General features: G+C 58.3%; 1 protein-coding gene across 1 annotated transcript in view; it reads right to left on the reverse strand.

The window, feature by feature from the left end:
* EVPL (envoplakin) overlaps window positions 1-20372 on the reverse strand; it is a 28605-nt gene extending 8233 nt beyond the window's left edge. Inside the window, exons 1-15 of the mRNA XM_068655414.1 lie at window positions 18010-20372; window positions 13388-13530; window positions 8163-8262; window positions 7566-7720; window positions 6821-6944; window positions 6048-6173; window positions 5774-5812; window positions 4941-5102; window positions 4289-4396; window positions 3990-4085; window positions 3420-3545; window positions 2351-2497; window positions 2057-2211; window positions 724-821; window positions 195-376 (exon numbers count right to left, since the gene is read on the reverse strand). Of these exons, the coding sequence (XP_068511515.1) occupies window positions 195-376; window positions 724-821; window positions 2057-2211; window positions 2351-2497; window positions 3420-3545; window positions 3990-4085; window positions 4289-4396; window positions 4941-5102; window positions 5774-5812; window positions 6048-6173; window positions 6821-6944; window positions 7566-7720; window positions 8163-8262; window positions 13388-13461 (1692 nt within the window). The 5' untranslated portion in view covers window positions 13462-13530; window positions 18010-20372. The remainder of the gene's footprint in view (window positions 1-194; window positions 377-723; window positions 822-2056; window positions 2212-2350; window positions 2498-3419; window positions 3546-3989; window positions 4086-4288; window positions 4397-4940; window positions 5103-5773; window positions 5813-6047; window positions 6174-6820; window positions 6945-7565; window positions 7721-8162; window positions 8263-13387; window positions 13531-18009) is intronic.
* Between the last annotated feature and the right edge of the window lie 134 nt (window positions 20373-20506).

Raw genomic sequence — 20506 nt, forward strand, 5'->3', positions numbered from 1 at the left:
GCCGCATTCCTCTAGGGTCTGTCTTAACCAGCCCCACTCCAAGGGCTCAAACCAGCCCAAAACCCCTGAAACTGCAGCAAGGTTTTCTCCCCCAGAGCACCAGCCGTGTAATTCCCCTCTCAGCTCTGTTTTTGGGTACCAGTCATGGCGCTGCCATGCTCATCCTGCTCCAGCCTGCCCGCTGCAGCGCCCACCTGCTGGTGTTTGATCCTCCTGGCAAGGTCGTCTGTGGGGTCGCTGTAGCTCACTGGAGACCTCACTCGGTTCAGGACCTCCTTCTCCACCTGGACCAGGTCCTTGCCGACACGATCCAGGCTACCGAGGAGCTGATCGGCTTGGGGATCATCCTGGACTACCGGGGGGCTCCTGGGCAGAGCTGCAGTGAGAGACAGCTTGGGTTAAGTCCCGTTTCTCATCTGCCAGTCTTGGTACACAGCTGGTTCCCTGGGCTCAAGAACTCAAGGACCCAGACCCCGAGGATTTAATTAAGGCTTCTGGATAGGCACATCCCCACCTATCCCTAAATACTCTGCAACTACTGATGGAGCGAAGGTCAGTCTCAGGGGTTTGGAATGGCAGCAGGGAGCTGAAGTGAATTCCCCTGGCAGCATCATGACGTGGGTTACCCCTTCCCTGCTCTTTTCAGGATGTAAGGCACCCTAACGCCAACCCGCAGGCTGCCAGCCAGCTCTGCAGCGGGCCCGGCCCCCCGAGCAGACGTACCCTGCTGGCTGAGCTGCACTGTCTCCTTGTGGCTGTGTCTCAGGGTGCTCTGAGCTGCTGCTCGCTTCTGCTTCACCGCGCTCAGCTCCCCCTCCAGCCTGCAAGCAAGGAGAAGCCACATCAGCCGGCAAGTTGGGAAACCACAGCACGGGGCAAGCTCCAGCAGAGCCTGACCCGGCGCAGCCTGGGAGCTTGCAGCCTTTTGCAGCTCAGAGAGATCCCTCAAGAAAGGGGAAAGCAACAAGAGTCGGTTTGATTAGCTAATTTCTCCCAGTGGAGCCAGTGTTTCCCGGCTATCGCCAGAAGCCAACAAAGCTGGAAATGTGTTCACATCACTGCAGCGCTTGGCAGGAGCTGCTTCTGTGGCTGCTGATCTGTAAGTCCGAGTCTCGCCTAGCTGTGGTCAGAAGAGCCCCTGCAGAGGGACTAAGGATGAGAAATAAGACAAATGTTGGTTTGTTGTTGTTGTTTTTTGCAGGAAGAGAAGTAAACACTGGGAAATGAAGCATGGTGCCAGGTGCAGCCTGAAAAGGACCGGAGCTTCAGGGCAGAGCTGATAGCTGGGAGGATGTTGCAAAGTTGTCCTTTTCTGTTTTAAAACAGGCACGAAGTCCATGAATCCAAAGAATTCGGTAACATGGGATGTGTGCAGAGGGATTTTTGCTCAGCCAGAGCAACACAACACAAAAGTCACACCTGAATGCCTTGGGAACAAAACTCCCATCACGAGCATGCCTGGTGATGCTGGATTCAGGCTGTGGGCAAAATTTTGGCAGCACATAAGCAGTGCTGGTTTATCTAAGCACCTGGGGACATGATAAAAATGGAATGCCAAAAGCTCATTGCATTATCCCCCCCCCCCGGTCTGTGGGAACCTCCAAAACCGACCGAGCAAACAGGCAGCAAAGTGCACGGTGGTTCGAGGAATGTTTTCCAGTCTCCAGCCGGGGCTGGCGGAGAGGAGATAGCACAGATAATTCCGTCCTGTTTGGCAAGTCCCAAGCTCCAGACTGATTCTGCAATGAATTTAGTCAAACCTATGCAAGTCACATGTTTGGGTGAAGAAATCAAGCCCGTCTGCCAGAAAGCTCTTTGACTGCAAGATGGGAACGGTGTGCAATGCTGGTGAAGGATGGCAGGAAAATGGACAAGGCACTGGGGCACAGGGAACAACCCCTCTGCAACAGGACAACCAGGAGGTATTTCATGCGAGCTGGTCAATGGCTCTGCTCCCAGCTGCTCTTTCTCTGCAGTTTAGGCAGTCAGGGGATGGTGAGGACCAAGGAGCAAGCCTGAATGTGTCTCTGGGTCAGGCTCTGCGTGGCAAACTCACCTGTTGACCTTGTCAATGGACTCGGGGTCTGGCGGAGGGATGGAGAAGCAAGCAGCAGGTGCCTCCTGGACCACACCAGTGCTGCTCTGCACCACCCACATCTCGGGGTTGCTGTTGTCCTTCAGAATGTACTTGTCACCTCTGGTCAGCTGCACCTGGGACAGACACAAAACCCAAAGGCTTGGCTTTCCAGTGCTGGTCCAGGTCCTCCCGCCATGGGAGGAAGATCTGGAGCACTCAGAGAAGAATCTGGATGCCTGCTACTTTGGAGGGTACCACTAGCCAAGCCCTCACCTCCCCAGCATCCCAGTCACACAGCGTGTCCAAGGAGAGGGGCTGGGAGGGACGCATCCTGCGCAGTTTCAGCGGGCTGATCTCTTTGCTCCTCCTCTTCAGGTCAGCGATGCTCTTCTCTGCCTGCTTCACCGCCTTCTCCTCGTTCTAGACAAAGCGGGGAAGACAGGGGTTATAACCAGGCTTGGATGAGGAGAGAGGGGGGGGGTCACACTGCCATGGGTGTTTTGGGGCCAGTTGTCTGTCCTTGCACTGTCATTTCTAGGTTGGAGTCGGGAGTTTCTTCATTCTTGACCCATCCGTGTCCCTTCCTGTCCCTCTGCTATTAACACTCTCCTCTGTTTTCTTCGCTCACAGAACATCTGCCCTCGAAGGGACAGCTTGCATTAACCTCAGGTGATCCCACAGTGTCATATTAAATCTCCTGGGGAAGTTTTTCCTTCTCAGATGAGGAGCAGAGACCTGCCAAGAGGTGGCTGCATTCCAGTGTCAGAAGTTACCGAGATCCCAGCACCTCCTGGCAGTGAAAGGTATGGGAAGACACCGCACCGAATGCGTCCCTTCCCTCTCTCCCGGGCAAACGTTCCTTCCCAACCTGTATCTCACCCCCGAGGTCAGATTTCTCGATTCCCTCCTCGCTCTTGACTCATGGCAGAGCTGAGGAGATGGCAGGACCTCTCCCTGCTGCTTGGGTGCCAGCAGCTCACGTTCTCTGCAGGCCCTCTCACCCAAATTCCTCACGTTTAGGACAACACAGCTCCTCCCTGCGCCTCTCCTGTACTCTGATAGCGCCCTGGGGCTTGGATACGTGTCCCTGGTGGAGACCCCAGGGGTCACTGCCCTACTGCAGGAGCAGCGAGGCCCTTCTGGGACCACAGGGATCCATCACAGTACTGCCATGGGCCTTCCCTTCCTGGCACAGAGGCAGGACGAGCTGTCCCAGGGGGTTATTTACCCACCTCTTCCCCTTCCCCACACTAATTTATGGGGACAGCTGTGAGAGTTGGTCTGTGCTCAAGACACAAGATCCCCCAGGCCTGGCTGGTGCCACCAGCCCCGAAAACCTCACCTCCAGCTGAAGCAGCAGGTCTGACACCACGCCAGGGCTGTCCTTGTTGAATTTGCTGTATTTGGTGTCCAGGTCGGAGTTCATCTTCATCAGGGAGAGGCTCACAGCCTCAGCGTCATCCTGGAACTGGAGACACGGGTAGGAAAACGCTCAGAGTGTGGGAGGACATTCGTGTGTCCAGGTCTGGTGGCGTGCGTCAATTCCCAGCCACTCTCCCACAACCTGGGGCTCACCAAACCCTACAGACCACCTCAGAGCGTGACCTCGGGCACGGACTGCACCACAGAAATATCTGTGAGTGGACACGTAGCAGGTAACAGCGGTGAGCAAACCCTCCCCTGCACCCCCAAGCCAGCGCACCAACTGGTCCCAGCAGCAGGGCTGGGAGCCCATCGTTCACTGACCACATTTTGAGAGGTGTTTCCCCAAAATACCCTGCCCAGGTGCAAATAAAATACCCCGACAAAGCAAAGGATCCCATCCTGATCCCTTTGCTGGCTCTGTTCCCGTGCACAGCCTGCCTGCTCCAGCCTGACCGTGCAGCCCCACGGTCTCCTCGCTGCTTTTTACCTTCTTATAGTTCTCCACGCTCTTCAGCTGGCTCTCCTGGCAAATGCAGAGATTCAGAAAATTCTGCCACTCGTTCTTCAAGGCTTCCTGGTGAGCCTGCGGTGGGAGAAAGCACAACTCAGTGGGCTCCAGCTGGTCCCACCTGCCTCACACCCCCTGGCCTCCCTTCTCCAGGAGTCCCAGAGGTCAGAGGAGGGGTAAAGACCACTGCTGAGCAGCAGCAGAGCTATTCCCAGGCATTGCCAGATCCTAAATCTGAGCAAGGACACTGGCTCTTGGAGCACACCCCTTTTCCCCACCTGGATAGGTTTGACAGCCGGGTGCTTTAGTTCAATCATTCTGTCCCCATCATCCTGAAGGTTGTTCACAAACTCCTCCTGGCTGAGCAGCTCTTTGGACTTGAAATCCTGCAGGGGAAGAGACACCTCATGGCAGCGGGAGCACGCAGGGAGCACGGAGCAGCCTCCTGGGCCACCAAACCCCACGCAGCAGAGAACAGGCTCCCAAAGCACAGACAGCTGTTTTAGTTTGTCCTTTTTTTTTTTAATAGGAAGGCGCTAGGTATAACTCAAACAAATTAGGCACGCTTGGGCCTATGGAAGCATCAGGGCATTTGTTCAAAGTGCATTTTCCTAGGCAATTAACTCAGTTCTTCCTGGTCCTGGCAGAAAGCAGTCACTGGGTGTTGTACTTTGGACACTGAGGCTCACACGACGCCAGACCTCTCCCTCCCCTCTGCCCACTGACAGCTCTGCACCCAGCATCAGGCAGCGCTGTCACGTACGATCCCATGTGCCAGCTCAGGGGACAGGAGGGGACACATGGCGTGGCTCAACCCCAACCCTGCGTCCTCCCAGAGCATCTCTTCTGCCTCCACTCCCCTGTTGGGCTGCCTTGGGAAGCCACCAGGCTCTGGCCAGCCCGTGAGAGCTGCCGTCCCCAGGAGCTCACCTCGTACTCCCGCCGCACGTTCTGGACGTCCAACATTTGGTCGCTCCAGTCCTGCTTCAGGATCCTGGTCTGCTGCTCCGTGAGGTAGCCCAGCTCCTTGGTGCAGCCCTGGAGGTGGTGGTACAGGCTGCCCAGGCTCTGCCCGCGCCAGATGGAAGCTTTCTGCCCATGCACAGAGGGGAGAGAGACGGTGTCAGGGCTCAGGCTGCGGAGCCTTCCCCTCCTGCTCCCCCTGCGTACCCCCTAGGAGATTCCCAGAGCCCTGGCTGAGACATCGCTGCCACTCGTTCTTATCTGATGGGGCCTTTCCCTGCCTCACAAACAGGATGTGTTTGTCTAACCAGACTCTCAGGTGTGGGCTGATGCCTCAGGCAGTCTGAGAGCAGGCCCAGCTCCGCTGTATTTCTCACCAAAGGCGTTCTCCAGCCCTGAACTTAGGGACCCAGCCGGCTAAACCCAACACCTTCTTCCCGGCCACCTCCTTTGTTGCAGCTGGTCATTTCCTCCCTGCAGTCCTTGTTAAGGATCAGCACAAGCCTCAGCATTTGCAATCCCACAGGAACATCCTGCGGGCTGGGACGGGGTTTTCTGCACAGAGGCACCTCCCAGACCAATGACCCACAAAGAGAAGAGGCGCAGACCTCACCCACAGCATGCCCCCGTTCGCAGCTTGCACCCAGTCCAAGGTGGGGAGGAGATGGGGAAAGAAAATGAGGGACGTGACTTCACCGTGCAACACCAAAGGTTGCTCCTGCCCTGACCCAGGCATTCCCTGCCCACTAGGAAAGGAATTACTTTGCTGTGTGGCCCCAGAAAACCACCAAGAAGCTTACCAGCAAGTCCTTGTATTGACTCTTCAAATCTGCCACATCCTGGGTTATTACACAGCCAAGATCAAGAGGGAAAAAAAAAATTGTTACCAAAATACCAGCGGTGATAGATGTTGTCAAGCTAATTTATGGAACGTGCTTTAGAAATTGTACAGGAACCACCTCCTGCCTGGCTCTGCCCGAGCTCAGGTGTCCCCATGCCCCCTGCAGAAGGAGGGTGGGTGTTCACCACGGGAAGGAGCATGCGGGACAGGGAGGGGACAGAGGGGTGCCTTACCCCGCAGCGGATGTTCTTAATCTGGAGGCCGTAGGCTTCGATCTCCTTCTGGAGGATGTTGTGCTCAGCTATTTGCTTCTCCAGCTCCAATATGCCAGGGCCGTACTGTCCCGCGTTGACTTGTTTCTGTGCAAAAGGAGTTAGGCAGAGACTAGAGCAAAATCCCATATATCAGGGAGAAACCACAGCATGTGCTGGCAGGGTTGGAAAGATCTGATACCAGCCCAGGAGGAAGGGAGGGGATCTTGTTGCTGCTTGCCATGATTACTGAGGGCTGCCACTTCCCCAGCCGTACAGAGGGGCAGAGATAAGCAGGCCATGTACCCCAGCGTACAAATCTAGGCTAAACCAGCCACTTCCCATGGTGATGTGCAGTGGGTGTGCTTAATTACCATCTGGTTTTCAAGGGAATCTAAATTGCCTCCAAACGGGGCACTTCGTACCCAAGACCTTGCAGCGTGAAACCCTAGGACGTATGGCTGTAAGGTCCTTGGAGACGTCACCTTCTCCAAGGTTGGGTTTTATTGGAGCATCTCTACTTAATCCCCCTCTGGTAGCTCTTAATCTCAGTGGGTCAATGCAGAAGGTCCTCCTGAGGCTTTTAAGATGTGGAAGGAGAGCCCTTCCTCCTGCCCAGCTCGACTGAATTAGCTCCACCACCAACCCACACCGCTCCCGCACGATGCTGAGCGCACGATGGTTGGCAGAGCCCTCAAGGCAATGTCTGGCCTCGCAGGAGTGGAGAGAAACACATAAAAACCAGCTGCTGTTACCATCTTTTGGTCCAGGATCTTCGCCCAGTCCACCCTGGGCCCCACGTCAGGGATGTTCAGCTTCTCGTAGAGGGCCCGGTACTCCGCACACAGCTGCGTCGTGCGGTCGTGGAGCTGCTGGATGCTACCGGGGACAAAAGGCAGATTTCAGCCATAAAACCCAGGCTACTTTCTCATCCCTTCATGCCACTGGCCTCCTTCAGCAGAGGCACTCGCCCTGGGGTTCTCCATCCCCCAGGAATTACAACCCAAGAGAAAGCTGGGAAGAGCTGCACGGAGGTCAGGGCTGTCCCTTCCCAGCTAGGAAATAATTCTCCCCTCCCCATTTCCACCTAGAGGGGCTGGAGACAGAAGGGGAGCCAAGCCCCAGGCGCCAGCTGAAGACCTCACACCTGAACACCCACCTCTGATTCTCTCTGCTTGCCCGAGGACAGGTTTCCATTTCACGAGAGGCAGAGGAAAGGGGGATTTGCCTTGGGCATGGGGAGCCCGGGAGCGGGGCCGCCTTTTAGCTCTGCATTTTTCTGGCAGCTTTTACAAGAGCTCCCTGACAAGACCGGGGGTCTCGTGGGAGACGGCTCTGGCAGCCACAGTGCACAACATCTTTACAACACGTTGGCCAAAGCCCTGATTTTAAGGCTGATGAGTGAAGCTCTGCCTTTTCACGGCATCGACCGGAGCTCAGCCTGGATCCCAGCTCTGGGATGGGGGCTCCCGATCCCCCCAGCTCCTCCCCTGCACTCACTCTTTCTCTATCTCGGTAGCCTGAGGGTGCTTCAGCCGCTTGGCACGGTCCACGTCCAGGAAGAGATCCTTCAGCAGGGTCTCTGCCTCCTTCAGGTTCCGGGCATTCTCCGCCTGGAACTCGAAGGCCTTATTCTTCTGCTGATTGCTGACATCCTGGGGACCAGGGAAGACAGAGAGGAAAAAAAACCTCGGACCACAGAGACCTCACAACGCGGACGGCCTCGATGCTCAGCACACCGACCACGGAGGAGCCCAGTGCAAGGGGATGGCTGGGCACCATCCCAACCAGCCAGGGACCAGCGTGGGACAGGCTGGCTGCCCCCGTGGGGCTGCCGGGAGCCACCAGGCTGGGACGTGGCACTGCAGATGTAGCCGGTGCAGCCCCCCGAGGCTACACCACGGGTAACATTTGGGAGGCCCTGGCACGCAGCCCCAGGGGCTGGGAGGCTCTGCAGGGTGCCTGGTTCCTCCCCAGCCCCAGGTCAGCCCCCAGCCCTGCTCCAGCAAGCTGCTGCGCAGAGCAAACATCTCATCTGTTATTCTAGATGCTGCATCTCTAGGCAAAGCCTTTCACCTTCCCTCCGCCACATCTCACCTGCGTGAGCCTCGCCTGCGTCTCCAGGATGTCCTTCTCCACCTGGTCGGCGTTCGTCTGCATGCGGGTGATGAGCACGGCCAGGTCATTTGTGGAGGACCTGAGGGTGGGAGCAGCGAAGCAGAGGGTGGGTGAGGGCAAATCTCACCCCCCCCCTTCATCACCGCCCAGGGGCTGATAACAGCAGTGTGATTGCAGCAGGTAGGTGGTGGAGTTTTGCCCAGCACGGCTCCTCCTTGCTGCAGGACACTGCAGATGCCCCTCCAGGCACCGTGTCGGCTGCTGCAGTCACGTTGCTTTCTGGGCTTGGGAACGAGTTTCCTAAGGCCGTAGCACAACTGCAGCCCTCCTACACCCCAGTGGAGATTCACTGAAGGTCCCGGGGACCATCCCCTGTTGTGTCTCACCTCGCTGCCATCACACGGTACCACAATCCATCACCTTTATTATGAAAAATCACCCAGAGCCCTGCCAAAACGGCTTCATCCAGAGCCCCCAGCAGGGCACGGGGTGGTTCCCAGCCAGGCAGCTGCAGCCCTAAAGCTCCCCGCGGCCAAGGAAGCACAAGGCTCGGTGCCACCTTTGTCCTCCTGTCCTGTGGCTTCCTGAGAGCGCTGCCCTTGGGGATGGAGCTGGCCCTGGCCTCCAGGCAGGGAGGTGCAGAGCTGCCAGGGTGTGGGCGAGCAGGGGTGCGGACCCATAGCATCATCCAGGGGCTTAGGCCCGTGGGTGACTGCTGATGGGACAAAGGCCAGCAGAGGCTGAGCTCGGTTACCTGCTGGCATCTGAGACCTGAGGGAAAGAACTGGACAAAAACGGGACCACTTGAAAAAAGGGGGACACTACAGGAGCTCACGTCTTTTGAGGAGGAGGAAGGTAGGAGAGAGGTGCTGTCCTGCTGCAGAGCCACCCACACCTGCCCCCAGCAGCTCCTTTCCTTCCTGGTCCCTGCACCCAGCCAAGCCCTGCCCTTAACGGCCCCAGCAGGCTCCAGCCATTCCGTGCTTCATGCCCAAGGTGAGAGCAGGTGCTGGACGTTCACTTATTACAGCCTGGAGTGATGACAAAGTGCCCGTTAATGTTCCAGCCGCGTCCAGCCAGGCTGGTGTCAAACTCACAGCCCACAAGGACCGTGGCCGAGCCCGTGCAGCCCCAGGGAGGTGCAGCCCAGCTGCTCTCAGCATCCTCCTCTCCCCTTTCTCCAGCTCCTCCCTTGTTTGCTATTGCCCAAGAGGGTGGCGTGGGCCTGAGACAGGCAGCTTCCAGCTTCCTTGGGAGCTTTGGGCTGGCCGTGCCCCAGCCCCCCTGCCTGCAACATGCACGGGGTGCCTTGCTCCTGCAGCGCCCTCCTGCACGGGGTCTAAACCCAATGGGGACAGCCCAAATAGGACACTCATCACCTGCGAAGCATCGCTGCTTGCTACAACCCCTTAAACGTCCCTCCCATCCTATCTGTGGCCCACAGATGCATTTTCCGGGGCAAACCGCAGCGCTTTGGGCCCAAACCACACAAAAAGGGTGGGTGGGAGCAGCACAGAGCAGGGCTCGATGAACCCAAACTCACGGCCGGCTGGAGCACCAGGAGGTCCCCCCCTGCCCAGCAGCTTACACAACGTCCCACTCATCCCCGACACGCCTGGAATGAGGTGGTGTCCCATGAGCAAATACTCGAGCACCACCCAGGTTTCCTGCCCAGACTCCCTGCGCAGGGAGGAGCGACTGAGTCACGGGCTGGCTGCCGGCCCGGGGGACGGGCGCCTCTCCCAGCGCGCCCCGAGACGCCCGGGTGAATTCAGCTCCCACCAGGGGTGCCCGCATCGAGCCCTGCTGTGAAACGACCCCGAATTGATGCCTGTGTGCCAAGGGAGAAGCAAGGATGCAGCCTTCCCACGGAGGGGAGATGCCCAGCAAAGCCTTTTCCTACCTGCACAGCCTCCCTGGGCAAAGGACACAGCAGGACGCCCCATCCCTCAGTTCACGAGGATAAATGCAGGGAGCAGCTTGGTTCAGAGCAAGCCACAGCAAAACTACAGGCTGGAAAGACCTCAACAACCTCCCAGTCATGGGACGGGAACAAAATCTCTCCTGCTGGTCGCAAAGCAGTGGGGGCTCTGCTGTGCCCACCCCAGCCTTGGCTCTGCACAGTGCACTCGAGGTTAGAAACAAGGACACTGTTAGAAATGACCCAATATTCAGGGAAGAAATGATGCCCCCCCCAAAGAGCAGGACGGGGGGGGTCTCCTCTACATGTCTGGGAGATGCCTGTGCCCACCAAGGAAGGAAGCCTGGAGGAGGAGGCTGAGAGCCTTCAGCCGGCAGCTGGGCTGGATCTCCACAGCCCTCCAAGCAGCTGAACAACCTCAGGGCCTGCAGGAGGGCAGGCTGGCTGCTTGGGGAGTGCTGAAGCTGAGGAGAAGCCCTGGGAGGTGTCTGCATGCCGTCCTGGCAGCCTGCGAAGACCTGATGCACGCCTGGCCAAGTCTCAGCCATCCTCAGCTGAGACCAAGCGGGTTCCTCAGGAGGCCTCGAGTGCTTGGAGAAGGGAGGGCCCCAACCACCACGGAGCCTCCTGTCTCAAGCACAGGCCATGCTGAGAGGAAATTTAGCCTCTTCCATCCACCCATGAGGTCTGTAGGCCACGCCACTATCCTTTGGGGCCATGCCACCATCCTTCGGGGCCATGCCACCGTCCTTCAGGGCCATCCCTCCCATCCCATGTACCAGGCCCTTCTACCCCAAGAAACCCTCACACAACGGGAGCTGACCACAGCCCAGGCCCACATTTCGGAGTGAAGATGCTGAAAATTTGGGCCACAAGGAGACAACCTGGCACGGGGTGGGATGCGAGGAGCCACCAGCTCCCCGTGCTCACGTCGGGCCCAGGCGTGGCGAGCGGCCGCAGCCACAGGCCTGCCGGGATCGCTGCGGACATTGCTCCTCCCTAGGGCTATCTCCCGCCTGGAAGAGGCAGAGCACCGTCATTATCGTCATTAATTGCTTCATTTCTCATACCACTTTCTACCTCCCGGACAGCCCGGCTGCACGCAAGGGATGGTGCCTCAGCGGGCAGAGGACGTGTCGGGGACACCACGGCGCCCACCCACCCCTGCTCCCTGCCCCTCCTCTCCTTCCTCCCAAGGGATTTGGGCTGTGCTCCCCAACACACACAAGTCCTGGCTGTGCCCCTCCAGCCCCATCTGGTCACAGCAAACAGGTCCCCAAGCCCCTGCACCCCCTCCCCGGGACCTCATGGCTCTGGGCTGTAGAAGGAGAAGCAGAGGCAGGCGGTGGCTGAAGCGGCCACCCCAGATTTGCCAACCAGCTCCGAAGCCACCCACCCAGAGCCTTTGCAGAGATCACACCCAGGCACCCAGTCCAGCCAGATCTGATTCGGTTCCACCTCTGCATGAATTTTCCCTTTCAGCCCTGCAGTGTGACTCTTCCCGGAGCTGGGCACAAACCCGAGGTGGTTACGGGCTCCCCGGGATGCATCCCCCGAGCAGAGGGCCCCAAGAGCTCAGCACCACCGCCCCTACAATGGAAACCAGGTCCTGCTCCGTAGGAAGCCAGGAGCTTCAAACTGGGAGCCCCAGAGGCAGGGAACCTCAGATTCTGCTGAGCCTCTGGGCCACCAAGAGCAGCCATGGGCCACCAAAGTTTTCTTGGGGCCATCTGCAGAGCACGTGCTGGTGCTGAGACAGCTCATTCACCTTCATTTTCTCAGCTCGTGGTGGCAGGATGGTGCTGACCAAGCCCCAGGCTGTGGCCAAACTAATTAGCCATCATCTGATGGTCAGTGACTCCAAAACCAAGCACAAGCAGCTTGGTCGTTGCTCAGGCTCCAGCTTCCATCCCGCACAAGGAAGAGGCACAGGATTTTTCTAGGATGTGACACCCATGCAGGGAGAGAACCTGGCCCCAAACCCCCAACGGCACACCAGGGGCTGCAGTGAGCTGCCCCACAAGAAATCCCCAGCCCAGTTTAGGAAGCCAACAAGCTGCATAGGCTGGGGAGGTGAATGGCTTGCACTGGAAACAAGAGGCGTGGAGCTCTGAGAGGCCCCAGGTTCTGCCTCTGCATTGAGTTTTGCGAGTGCTCAGCCCCGTTGGGGCAGAATTGTGGGGCACCAGCTTCCAGGTCACACCAGGAAACCTCAGCTTTTTCCAGGAGCCCCCTCTTCCCCAGGTCCCTGCCCAGCCAGCAGCACCGGGCCACCACCCTCCTCCTTGACTGTTTGCTGACGTTGGGTTTGGTCCCCATAATCCCAATTTGGTCCCCATGATCCCAATGCTGCCAGCACCACGCTGCGCCCACCCGGGCGGCTGCACCCGCAGCGTCCTGGGCAGCTGGTGCTGGTGGCCCCTTTTCACTGCGGGCTCCCTCCTCCTCCTCCTCCGAACCACCTCTTCACAGCTTTCCTGGCCTTTTACCCCGGGATTCCTGCAGAACGAGTCTGCTGACACTGGGAAATGCAAAACTGCTGAAGGAAGGTGGAAAATAACCCCGAGTTAGGACCTGCAGCACAAGGGAGGGATGAGCACGCTCTGGAAGCTCCCCGGGCAGCATCTCCTCCCCTCCTGCTCCCACATCTCCCTCCCCAGAGCTTCTGGAGCCTGCTCAGAGCAGGATGTGGCCGTCAGGTCCTTTTGGTGCTACCTCAGCCCAACCTAAATGAGGCCAGCTCAGTGTCTTGGCCCACAGAGACCCCGCCTGGCAGCAGGATGGATGAGAGCAGCACCAGCAAACCCTTCCCTCGCCCATCCCCACCCAAGCAGCACCCGACCGAGCATCCCTGTCCCGGGGTGCCCTTCCCAGGGCAGCACCCCACCAGCCTCACCCAACTCAAACCCAGGACCTCAGATCCAGGCGTCCGTCTGCCTCGCCACCGAGCTGAGCCTGCTCCACCCAAACAACGAGGTCCTGCTTGTTCTCACTGCTCCTGCCTGCCGAAAAGGGGCTCTGCGCCTCCCTACCCAATGCTCTAAGCTCATGCTCAGGCCCTGCACATCCCGGGGGTGCACGGACACACCTGGGCTGGAGCACAAAACCCACCAAAATTGAGGACAACAGGGTGAGCCCCGGCTTTTTGGCTGCTCCACAAAGAGGGATGTTCTTGGGGTAAATCCCAAAAGCCGCGAAGCGCTCGCGGGCATCGAGAGCCCTCCCCTCGTCCCCCCTCCAGGTTCCCAGGGTGGCTTCCAGGGAGAACAGGGGCTGCACTTACTTGCTCGGCTTGGCGGGGGAACCTCTGCTGGGGGAACTTCTGCTCGGGGAGCCTTTGCCCACCCCCTTGAACATGTCGGCGAGGTCCCGGCTGGTCTCGCGGAGGCGGCGGCGGCGCGGCGGGCGCTGGCGTCCTGCTGGGCTCTGCGGGGATGGAGAGCCGAGGCTGAGCAGGGGCAGGCGGCAGCCCTAAAGAGCCCTTTCGGGGAGGCTCCTCCCCGAGCGCAGGTGAGCAGCTGCGGAGATGGAGGCTTGAAAAAAAAAAAATTGACTCGAAAAACCAGTTTGGGGTGGAAAGAGCAGAGCCCCAGAGGGAGAATGGGGAGACCTCGCCCTGGCTCGTTTCGGCACTCACGGCCCCGGCCGCACAGCAGCTCCCAGGTGAGGGGCAGAGAGCGCGGCCTCTGCAGAGCAAAAGTCTGGAAACGGGACTCGGGGGGAGATGGCTGAGACTACTGACGTGGTTTAAAACATCTTGCGTGAGCGATTTCATATGCTGGAGAAGCAGCAGAGGTGCTAAGCTATAGACAAAGCCAACCGAGAGTTTTCCAAAGCAGCAGCATCGGTTTGGGAGCCCCCAGTTTGCAGAATGTGATGCTTCAAATCCAGGGAGCAGGGACGGAGGGCAGAGGATGGGGGAGAAAAGAACCAGGAGCAGATGGGGACCACAGCACCCACATAAACACCCACCACCCACGATGCTGGTGCAGATTTGGGGCCGTTCTTCCCCATTTCCTGCAGCCCGAGACCAACCCAAGGCCAGAGGCAGAAGCCAGGGGTCTCATCGCTTCCCAGGTGAGCCTGTTGTCCTCGTCAGATCAGCACAGAACAGATCAAACCTGCCTGTGAGGGGCTCCTTCCATTCTGGTTTTGCCCCTCAGGCCATGATTTTGGAAGCAGGAGGACAGGAGGTCCCAGCTCAGAGTGCTGGGAGGCAGCCGGTGCTCAAAGCACTGGGGGAAGCCAGGAGAGGACCAACATCTCCCCCGGGCAGCCTGGAGCTAACGGGGACCCAGTGCAGGGCCTGGCTTTGCTGCCTGCAGCCCCACAGGCAGGGTGGAAAGGGGGGGCTGAGAGCTCACCCCCGGTCACAGCCACAGGTGGCTGATGACAGCAGCGATGCTCTTGGACTGGAATAAATCACAGCTGAGGGGGCCCCGGGGAGGAGGAGGACCCCATCCATACAGCTCCAGACCTGCAGCACTCATGTTCAGGAGCTTAAAGAAAGATGGGAACTTGCCAGGGAGAAGAATGGAAAGCGTTTAAGACCTCGGCCACAGCTGGTGCCCACACACAACAGGAGCTCAGGGGACTCCACGGCACAGGACAAGCCCTCCTGCTGTTGCCTGTACAGCCAGGAGAAAATCGCTGCCCTTTGTCTTCCAAGCTGCAAAACTAAATCCAGCCAGGCTGACTGCCACCCCACCCCACCCTGCCACACCAAGGGGGAGAGCAAAGTGGGGAAGGAGCAGCCCCCAGGCCATGCTGCTGAGCAAGAGAGCGATGGTGCACGTTGGGCTGGGTTTGTTTCACAGCTGCTTTCCTTTCCTAGAGCTTTGCTGGGGCTGCCCAGGTCCAGGCTCCCCAAAATCAGCCACGTGAAGCTGGGCCAGGGCCACGCAGCCCCTGCTTCTCCCCAGCCTGATCCTGTTCCAAGTAACGCTGCTGATCTCCGGACAGAGCCCCCCACGAGGAGGCTGAGCCTTGCCCAGTGGGTACCCAGTGGTGGGACCAAGGTGTTGCTGCTGGGGCTCCTGGCTGGCTGCTCGGGAAGAAAAATCCCCCTTGAGGCCATGGTGGGCTGCAGAGGCAGCAGTGATGCACGTGGAGACGATGCTCTGGGCTCTGGCTCCTGGTTCGGAAGAGCAACCACAGCGGTGGGGTCATCTCCTCCCCGGAGCAACGCAGCGCTGGTGCCAGGGGGGCTGCAGGGTGCTGGGGGGCGGCTGCAGGCAGCCCCAAACAAGATTTGCTGCCAAAAAATGTGTGTCTGCAGACCTGGGGTCCCTCAGCTGGAGGGAAAGCCCCCGGCAGCCCCAAAGCTGTCTCTGAACAGCAGGCACCTGAGTCAGGAGCCAGGGGACCCCGCTCAGACCCCACCATGCACAAGGCAGCCTCCCCTCCTTGCAGACCCCAACGACAGCACCTTCTCACATCATTCCCCCAGCCCTTTTTCCTCCTCGGGGAGCAGTTTTCACACAAGCCAAAGCGCAGCAGCAAAGTACCCAAGGAGCCCACCACGAGCAAAGGAGGCAGCCAGGAGACGGCTGCCAAAGCCATGGATGTGCCCATGCCAGGGGGGGGCACGAATCCTGTGCTGCCACACAGCTGTGTGGGGCTGGCAGTGCCAAAACCCAGTCCTGGGGGTGCTCAGCCCCCACAGATGAGGCTGAGAACCCATTAAAAAAAAGCTTCCCGGGGCTGGGCTGTGCTCAGCTCGCTGCCAGTGCCAGGACGCAGAAGTGGCCACAACCTCGGGCCCAAGGGACCTCTCCCCAGGAGCCGGACGCCGGCCCCATTGCGCCGCAGCCTCACCTGTGCCGGGGGTGCCGGGGGGCGAGCGGGGCCGCGGGGCTGGGCCATGGCCCCCGAGCTCGGGGTCTGCCGAACCGCAGCCCAACGGGGAGCAGGAGCTGCTGCTGGGTGTTCCTCCTCCTCCTCCTCCTCCTCTCCAGGTCTCGGGTGGACGGAAAGCCCGAGCCTCGCTCCCCTGTCTCTCCCTAAATAGTGGCTGCTCGCCCCACGCCATCTCAGCCGCTCATTAAGGGCTCAGGCCCAGGGCAGGGCTCAGCCCCGGACCCTTCCGACATCAAAAGGCCCCGTCAGCTCTCGGGGCATCCCACGCTTTGCTCCCGTTTCCAGCCCTTGAGCAGGACATCACGGCCGTTCCCCACAGCAGCCCGGGCATTACCCCGATTTTCCTCTCTGCAGAGGATTAGCCAAGCTGTAATAGCACCAAATAAATTCACCCATGGCCCGTTCTCAGGACATCTCGTCTGGAAAACTCGTTTGTAGCTCACAGGACGCAGCCTGCAAATGTTGTGTTATTATCCAGGGACACTGCTGGAGCAAAGGGCTCCACAAACTGGGTCTGGGCAGGGTCTGTCCTAGATCAGATAACCGAGCAATGAGAGGGAACGGAGCCCCTGGGATGAGCACATCTTCCCGGGAAGCCGACCTTCCCTCCCAGCGGGGCAGCTAGGGAAGTGCCCTTGGACCCCACCCGGGGGCCGTCAGCATTTTGGGAAGGGTTCTTCAAAAAGCTGCTCGGATGAAATGGCAGCGCCCTGGCGGAGGAAGCGCCCTGCACACACACCGGGCTGAGGCTGGGGACATTCGGCTCATTTGAGGAGCATCCACCAGGAGAAAACCTCCCAGGAGCAGCTCTGAGCAGGAAGATAACCTGAGCAGGACCCAGGCACCTCGGTCAGCACCAGGAAGGATGCTCACGCACCCCAGGAGGTGAGCATCCGATTTTCAGCTCCCCTCAACCCAACTGAACCCCTGCGAGGGCTCTCGGCCCTGAGCTGAGCAGCTCCAGGTGCTGCCTGCTGCTCCCAGCCGGGATCTCTCCACCTTGGCCGTGGATCTCCTGCAAAGCTGCAGCGGCCAACATTTTTGTGGCCCCGGCAGCCCCGAAGGGGACGCATCCAGCCAGCAGAACTAATTCTGAGCGGCCAGACTTCCCCGAGTCAATTTGACACTCCGAGAAAATTAGAAGTTCTCCGGAAAAAAAAAAAAAAAATAGGCGAAGGTGGAAGGCAGCTGAGAGGCTTTGATGCTGCTCTTCAGCCATGCGGGCACCACGGGCGCAGCCGCGCTCCCCGCGCTGACCATGGCTGGGGAGGAGAGGTGCTCCTTCCAGTCCGCGGCGTGGGGGCCCGGGGCAAATTGCTGCGTCTCGGCGGGGTGCGCGGCCAGCCCCAGCAGCCAGCCCGGCAGGGGAGTGGCAAGAGAACTATTTCTAGAGCCCGCATTTTGACTTTAATAACCCTGACACCAGGGGTGCCCGGCAGTGGAGGAGTTTGTCCCAAGATCACAGCGCGGCAGCGCCTGGAAATGCTCCGTCCATGCCGGGCCCGGTCGCAGTGGGAATTCCGGGGAATGGGAGCACATGAAAGCTGCGCCCGAGGCCACGAGCGCACAACAGACATGCAAAGCGCCCTTTGAATGTGGTTTCCAGCTTCCCCCTGCGAGGAAGCGCTGCTTGGCCAGCCGCAGGTGGGGAGGTTTTCACCCAGGAGGTTCTGGGGGGCCCACAGCAGCCTCCATCGTGCACCAATCGCCCTTTACGCAGGGTAAAGCACCGAGCGTTCCCTCTCCGGTGCACAAAAATAACCCCAAAGCAAACAAAGCCCCCAAAATGGCCCTCCAGAAGCCCACTGGGGCAGGAGATGCGATGGCAGCAGCAGCAAACTGACTCACGCTTTGCTCACCCCGTACCCAAAGCCCCAACCCTCTCCTCGCCAGACACGAAGCAGCCCCAAGCAGCACCCCGCGGCCACGGAGACCTCACCCAAAGGGAGAGGGTGAGGGAGAGGCTGCCCTTCACCAACCTCCTCGCCCTCTGCACAGCTTGGGCGAGCCCCAGAAGCCCGGCACCCTTTGTGTGAGCAGATGAACCTTGGCTCTGGGAGCGTCCCTCGGAGCTGCTGCGTGCCCGGCTCCCAGCACCGAGCTGTTCTGTGCCAAACCCTCAGTGCCAGGACCAGGCTGCTTCTTCCTGGAGCTTCCTGCTACTCACCCGGGGCACCTGCCGCCCGTTTTTCCACGCCCTGGTCAAAAAGGGCTCTCCTCCTTTGGTTCTTTGGAAAAAAAGCCTACCTGCATCTGTTCTAATACGCCTGAAAACAGCAATACAGGCAAAAAGCCTCCAGATCACATCAAATCTCTCCTTTAAGGGAAAAAACTCCCAATTTACACCCTGAGATGAAGAGCACCAGGTGTTTGTGCTCATAGCTCAAAGGGGGAACCTGACAAGAGCGACTCAGCAGCACGGACATCTCCCAGAGGATGCATCTTCTCCCAAGAACCAGCTCTCCCTGCTCCTGCTGTGGCTGGAGGACTTCCCCTGCCTAAAACCTCCCCTGCCTAAATTCGAGGGGCTGCAGCCCTTTGTGGCCAGGTGCAGGTGAAATGAGTGCCAGCTGAACTTTTAACAATCTCATCAGAACAGCCATGAAGGCCCCCGAGAACTCACTGCCACTGCTCACTGAAGCATTTTGGATTATTTTTTCAAGTAACACAAACCTTTGGTTTAAAACACCCCCAAATTCTTCATTTTACAGGAGATGGAGACTGTGATTCAGGAGCTCCCAGGCCGGAGTGCTCCTACCCCACACCACCTCGGCTCTTTTACCTGCTGGTTCTGCCCCCCGCTGCTCATTTCCTCCAAACACCGGGGTGTGTAGGGGTCTCTCGATACCCACCCACCGTCCCCAGACCTCCAGGAGTGGAGGAACAAATGTGACCATGGTGTAAGACCATGTTGGGGCCGAGGGCCATCATGTACCTCTCTTCCTTTGATTGATGCCACGATACTCGGCAGGGCTTGCTCAGCCTGTAATTAAAATTCCAGCACGAAGACCAAAGGTGCTGCGCTCCGCGTGAAGAGCTGGCTGAAGGCAATCATCCTGACCGCTCCGCTGCAGCTCCCTGTCTGGGGGCAGTGCTGGGGACTCCCTGCCAAGTAATTCATGGAAAGAGAGCAAACACCATCAAGCAAACACTGGGGCCTAATAAAAGGACAGCGCGGGGAGGAAGCGCCTTTCTAGGCATCAGGCTGGTGTTCTGCACCTCGCTCTGGCTGCTTCAGTTTGGAGGTCTGGCAGCTGGTGGCACAGCCACGTGCTCGCCAGCTCCAGGGGCATCAACCTGGTCTGTATTTTACACCACACACTTCAGATCTGCCTACACTGCTCCCTTACAACTGCTGCTGCCTGTGCCTTGCTTTTGCCATCCCAGGTTTGAGTCTCAAAAAACATGGCAAGTCTGGTTTTCATCATAAAGCTGACTTAAATGCTTTTCTACCTTCCTCCCTGCCCCATTTTCAGGTGTTTTCCAAGTGCCCCACACGAAGACGTGTTAAAACACAAAAAGCTCCACCTGTCATTCCCAGAGGTAGCTCATCCGAGCCTTCATGCAGAAATCCTCCTCCCAACCTAAGTGGCCACTCTCCAAGGCTAAGTAGCCCCAGATGAGGGTACAGCCTCGATCCTCTGAGTGCTGGGGAGGCAAAGAGTGCTCGGTGTTCCCAACGCTCACCATAAACTGCACGCCTCAGAGGACAGGAATGAGACTATTGTTTTCAGACTCCTTATCAGCGTCCAACGACTCAGTTATCTTTCAAAGGATGTTTAACACAGAGGCCAATTCCTCTCAGCTGTCTGTAGCAGTAACAAGTTCGGAAGCGGCTGCAGTACAAGCTCCACTGGAATCGATCCAGGCACCACACAGATGGTGCAGGCAGGAGTTTGGTTGGCAAACCAAACAGGGTAACACTTCTCCAACTGACTTGATAGAAAAGCTGAAAAGGAGAGAGCAGCTCTGGAATTACCTAGAGGTACCGCAGAGCTATCAACCACCCGATGTCAGGACAGTTATTGCACAATCTTTCCCTGTACATCAGAAAAATAGTGTCATAGGGAAGAGGAACCTGTCACCCAAGACCGAGTTCTCTAGAAATTATCACCCAATGAAGAGACCTCAATGTTTGTTCCTGTTCCACAATTCCCCTCTCGTAAAACCCCCTGGCATCCAGAGGTAAATGGGCAGCTGCAATACCAGCACTTCCCAGATCATTTCCATGTTGCCAAAGTTCAACACTAAGTTCCTCCTGCTCCTCTTGAAAGTTGCTTTGTGCTTTGAGAACTCCCAAATCAGATCAACTTGGAACAAAGCAGCAAACATTCATCCTAAAATGATGGGAATCGTTACTTCCCCCCCATTCTCCCAACACGCACCTTGCATGGAAAATCCCATCAGTCAAATCACCTAAACCTGTTCCTGTTCCCACCCCATTAACTCCAATGCCTAAAAATGCAGAAGCAACACAGGGTTGGGACAACCAGTGCAGAAGAGGTAAGGCAGGCAGGACTCTGTGTCAGCTTCCAGCAACAGA

The sequence above is a fragment of the Anas acuta genome, chromosome 18, assembly GCF_963932015.1.
Source record: "Anas acuta chromosome 18, bAnaAcu1.1, whole genome shotgun sequence".
NCBI lineage: Eukaryota > Metazoa > Chordata > Aves > Anseriformes > Anatidae > Anas > Anas acuta.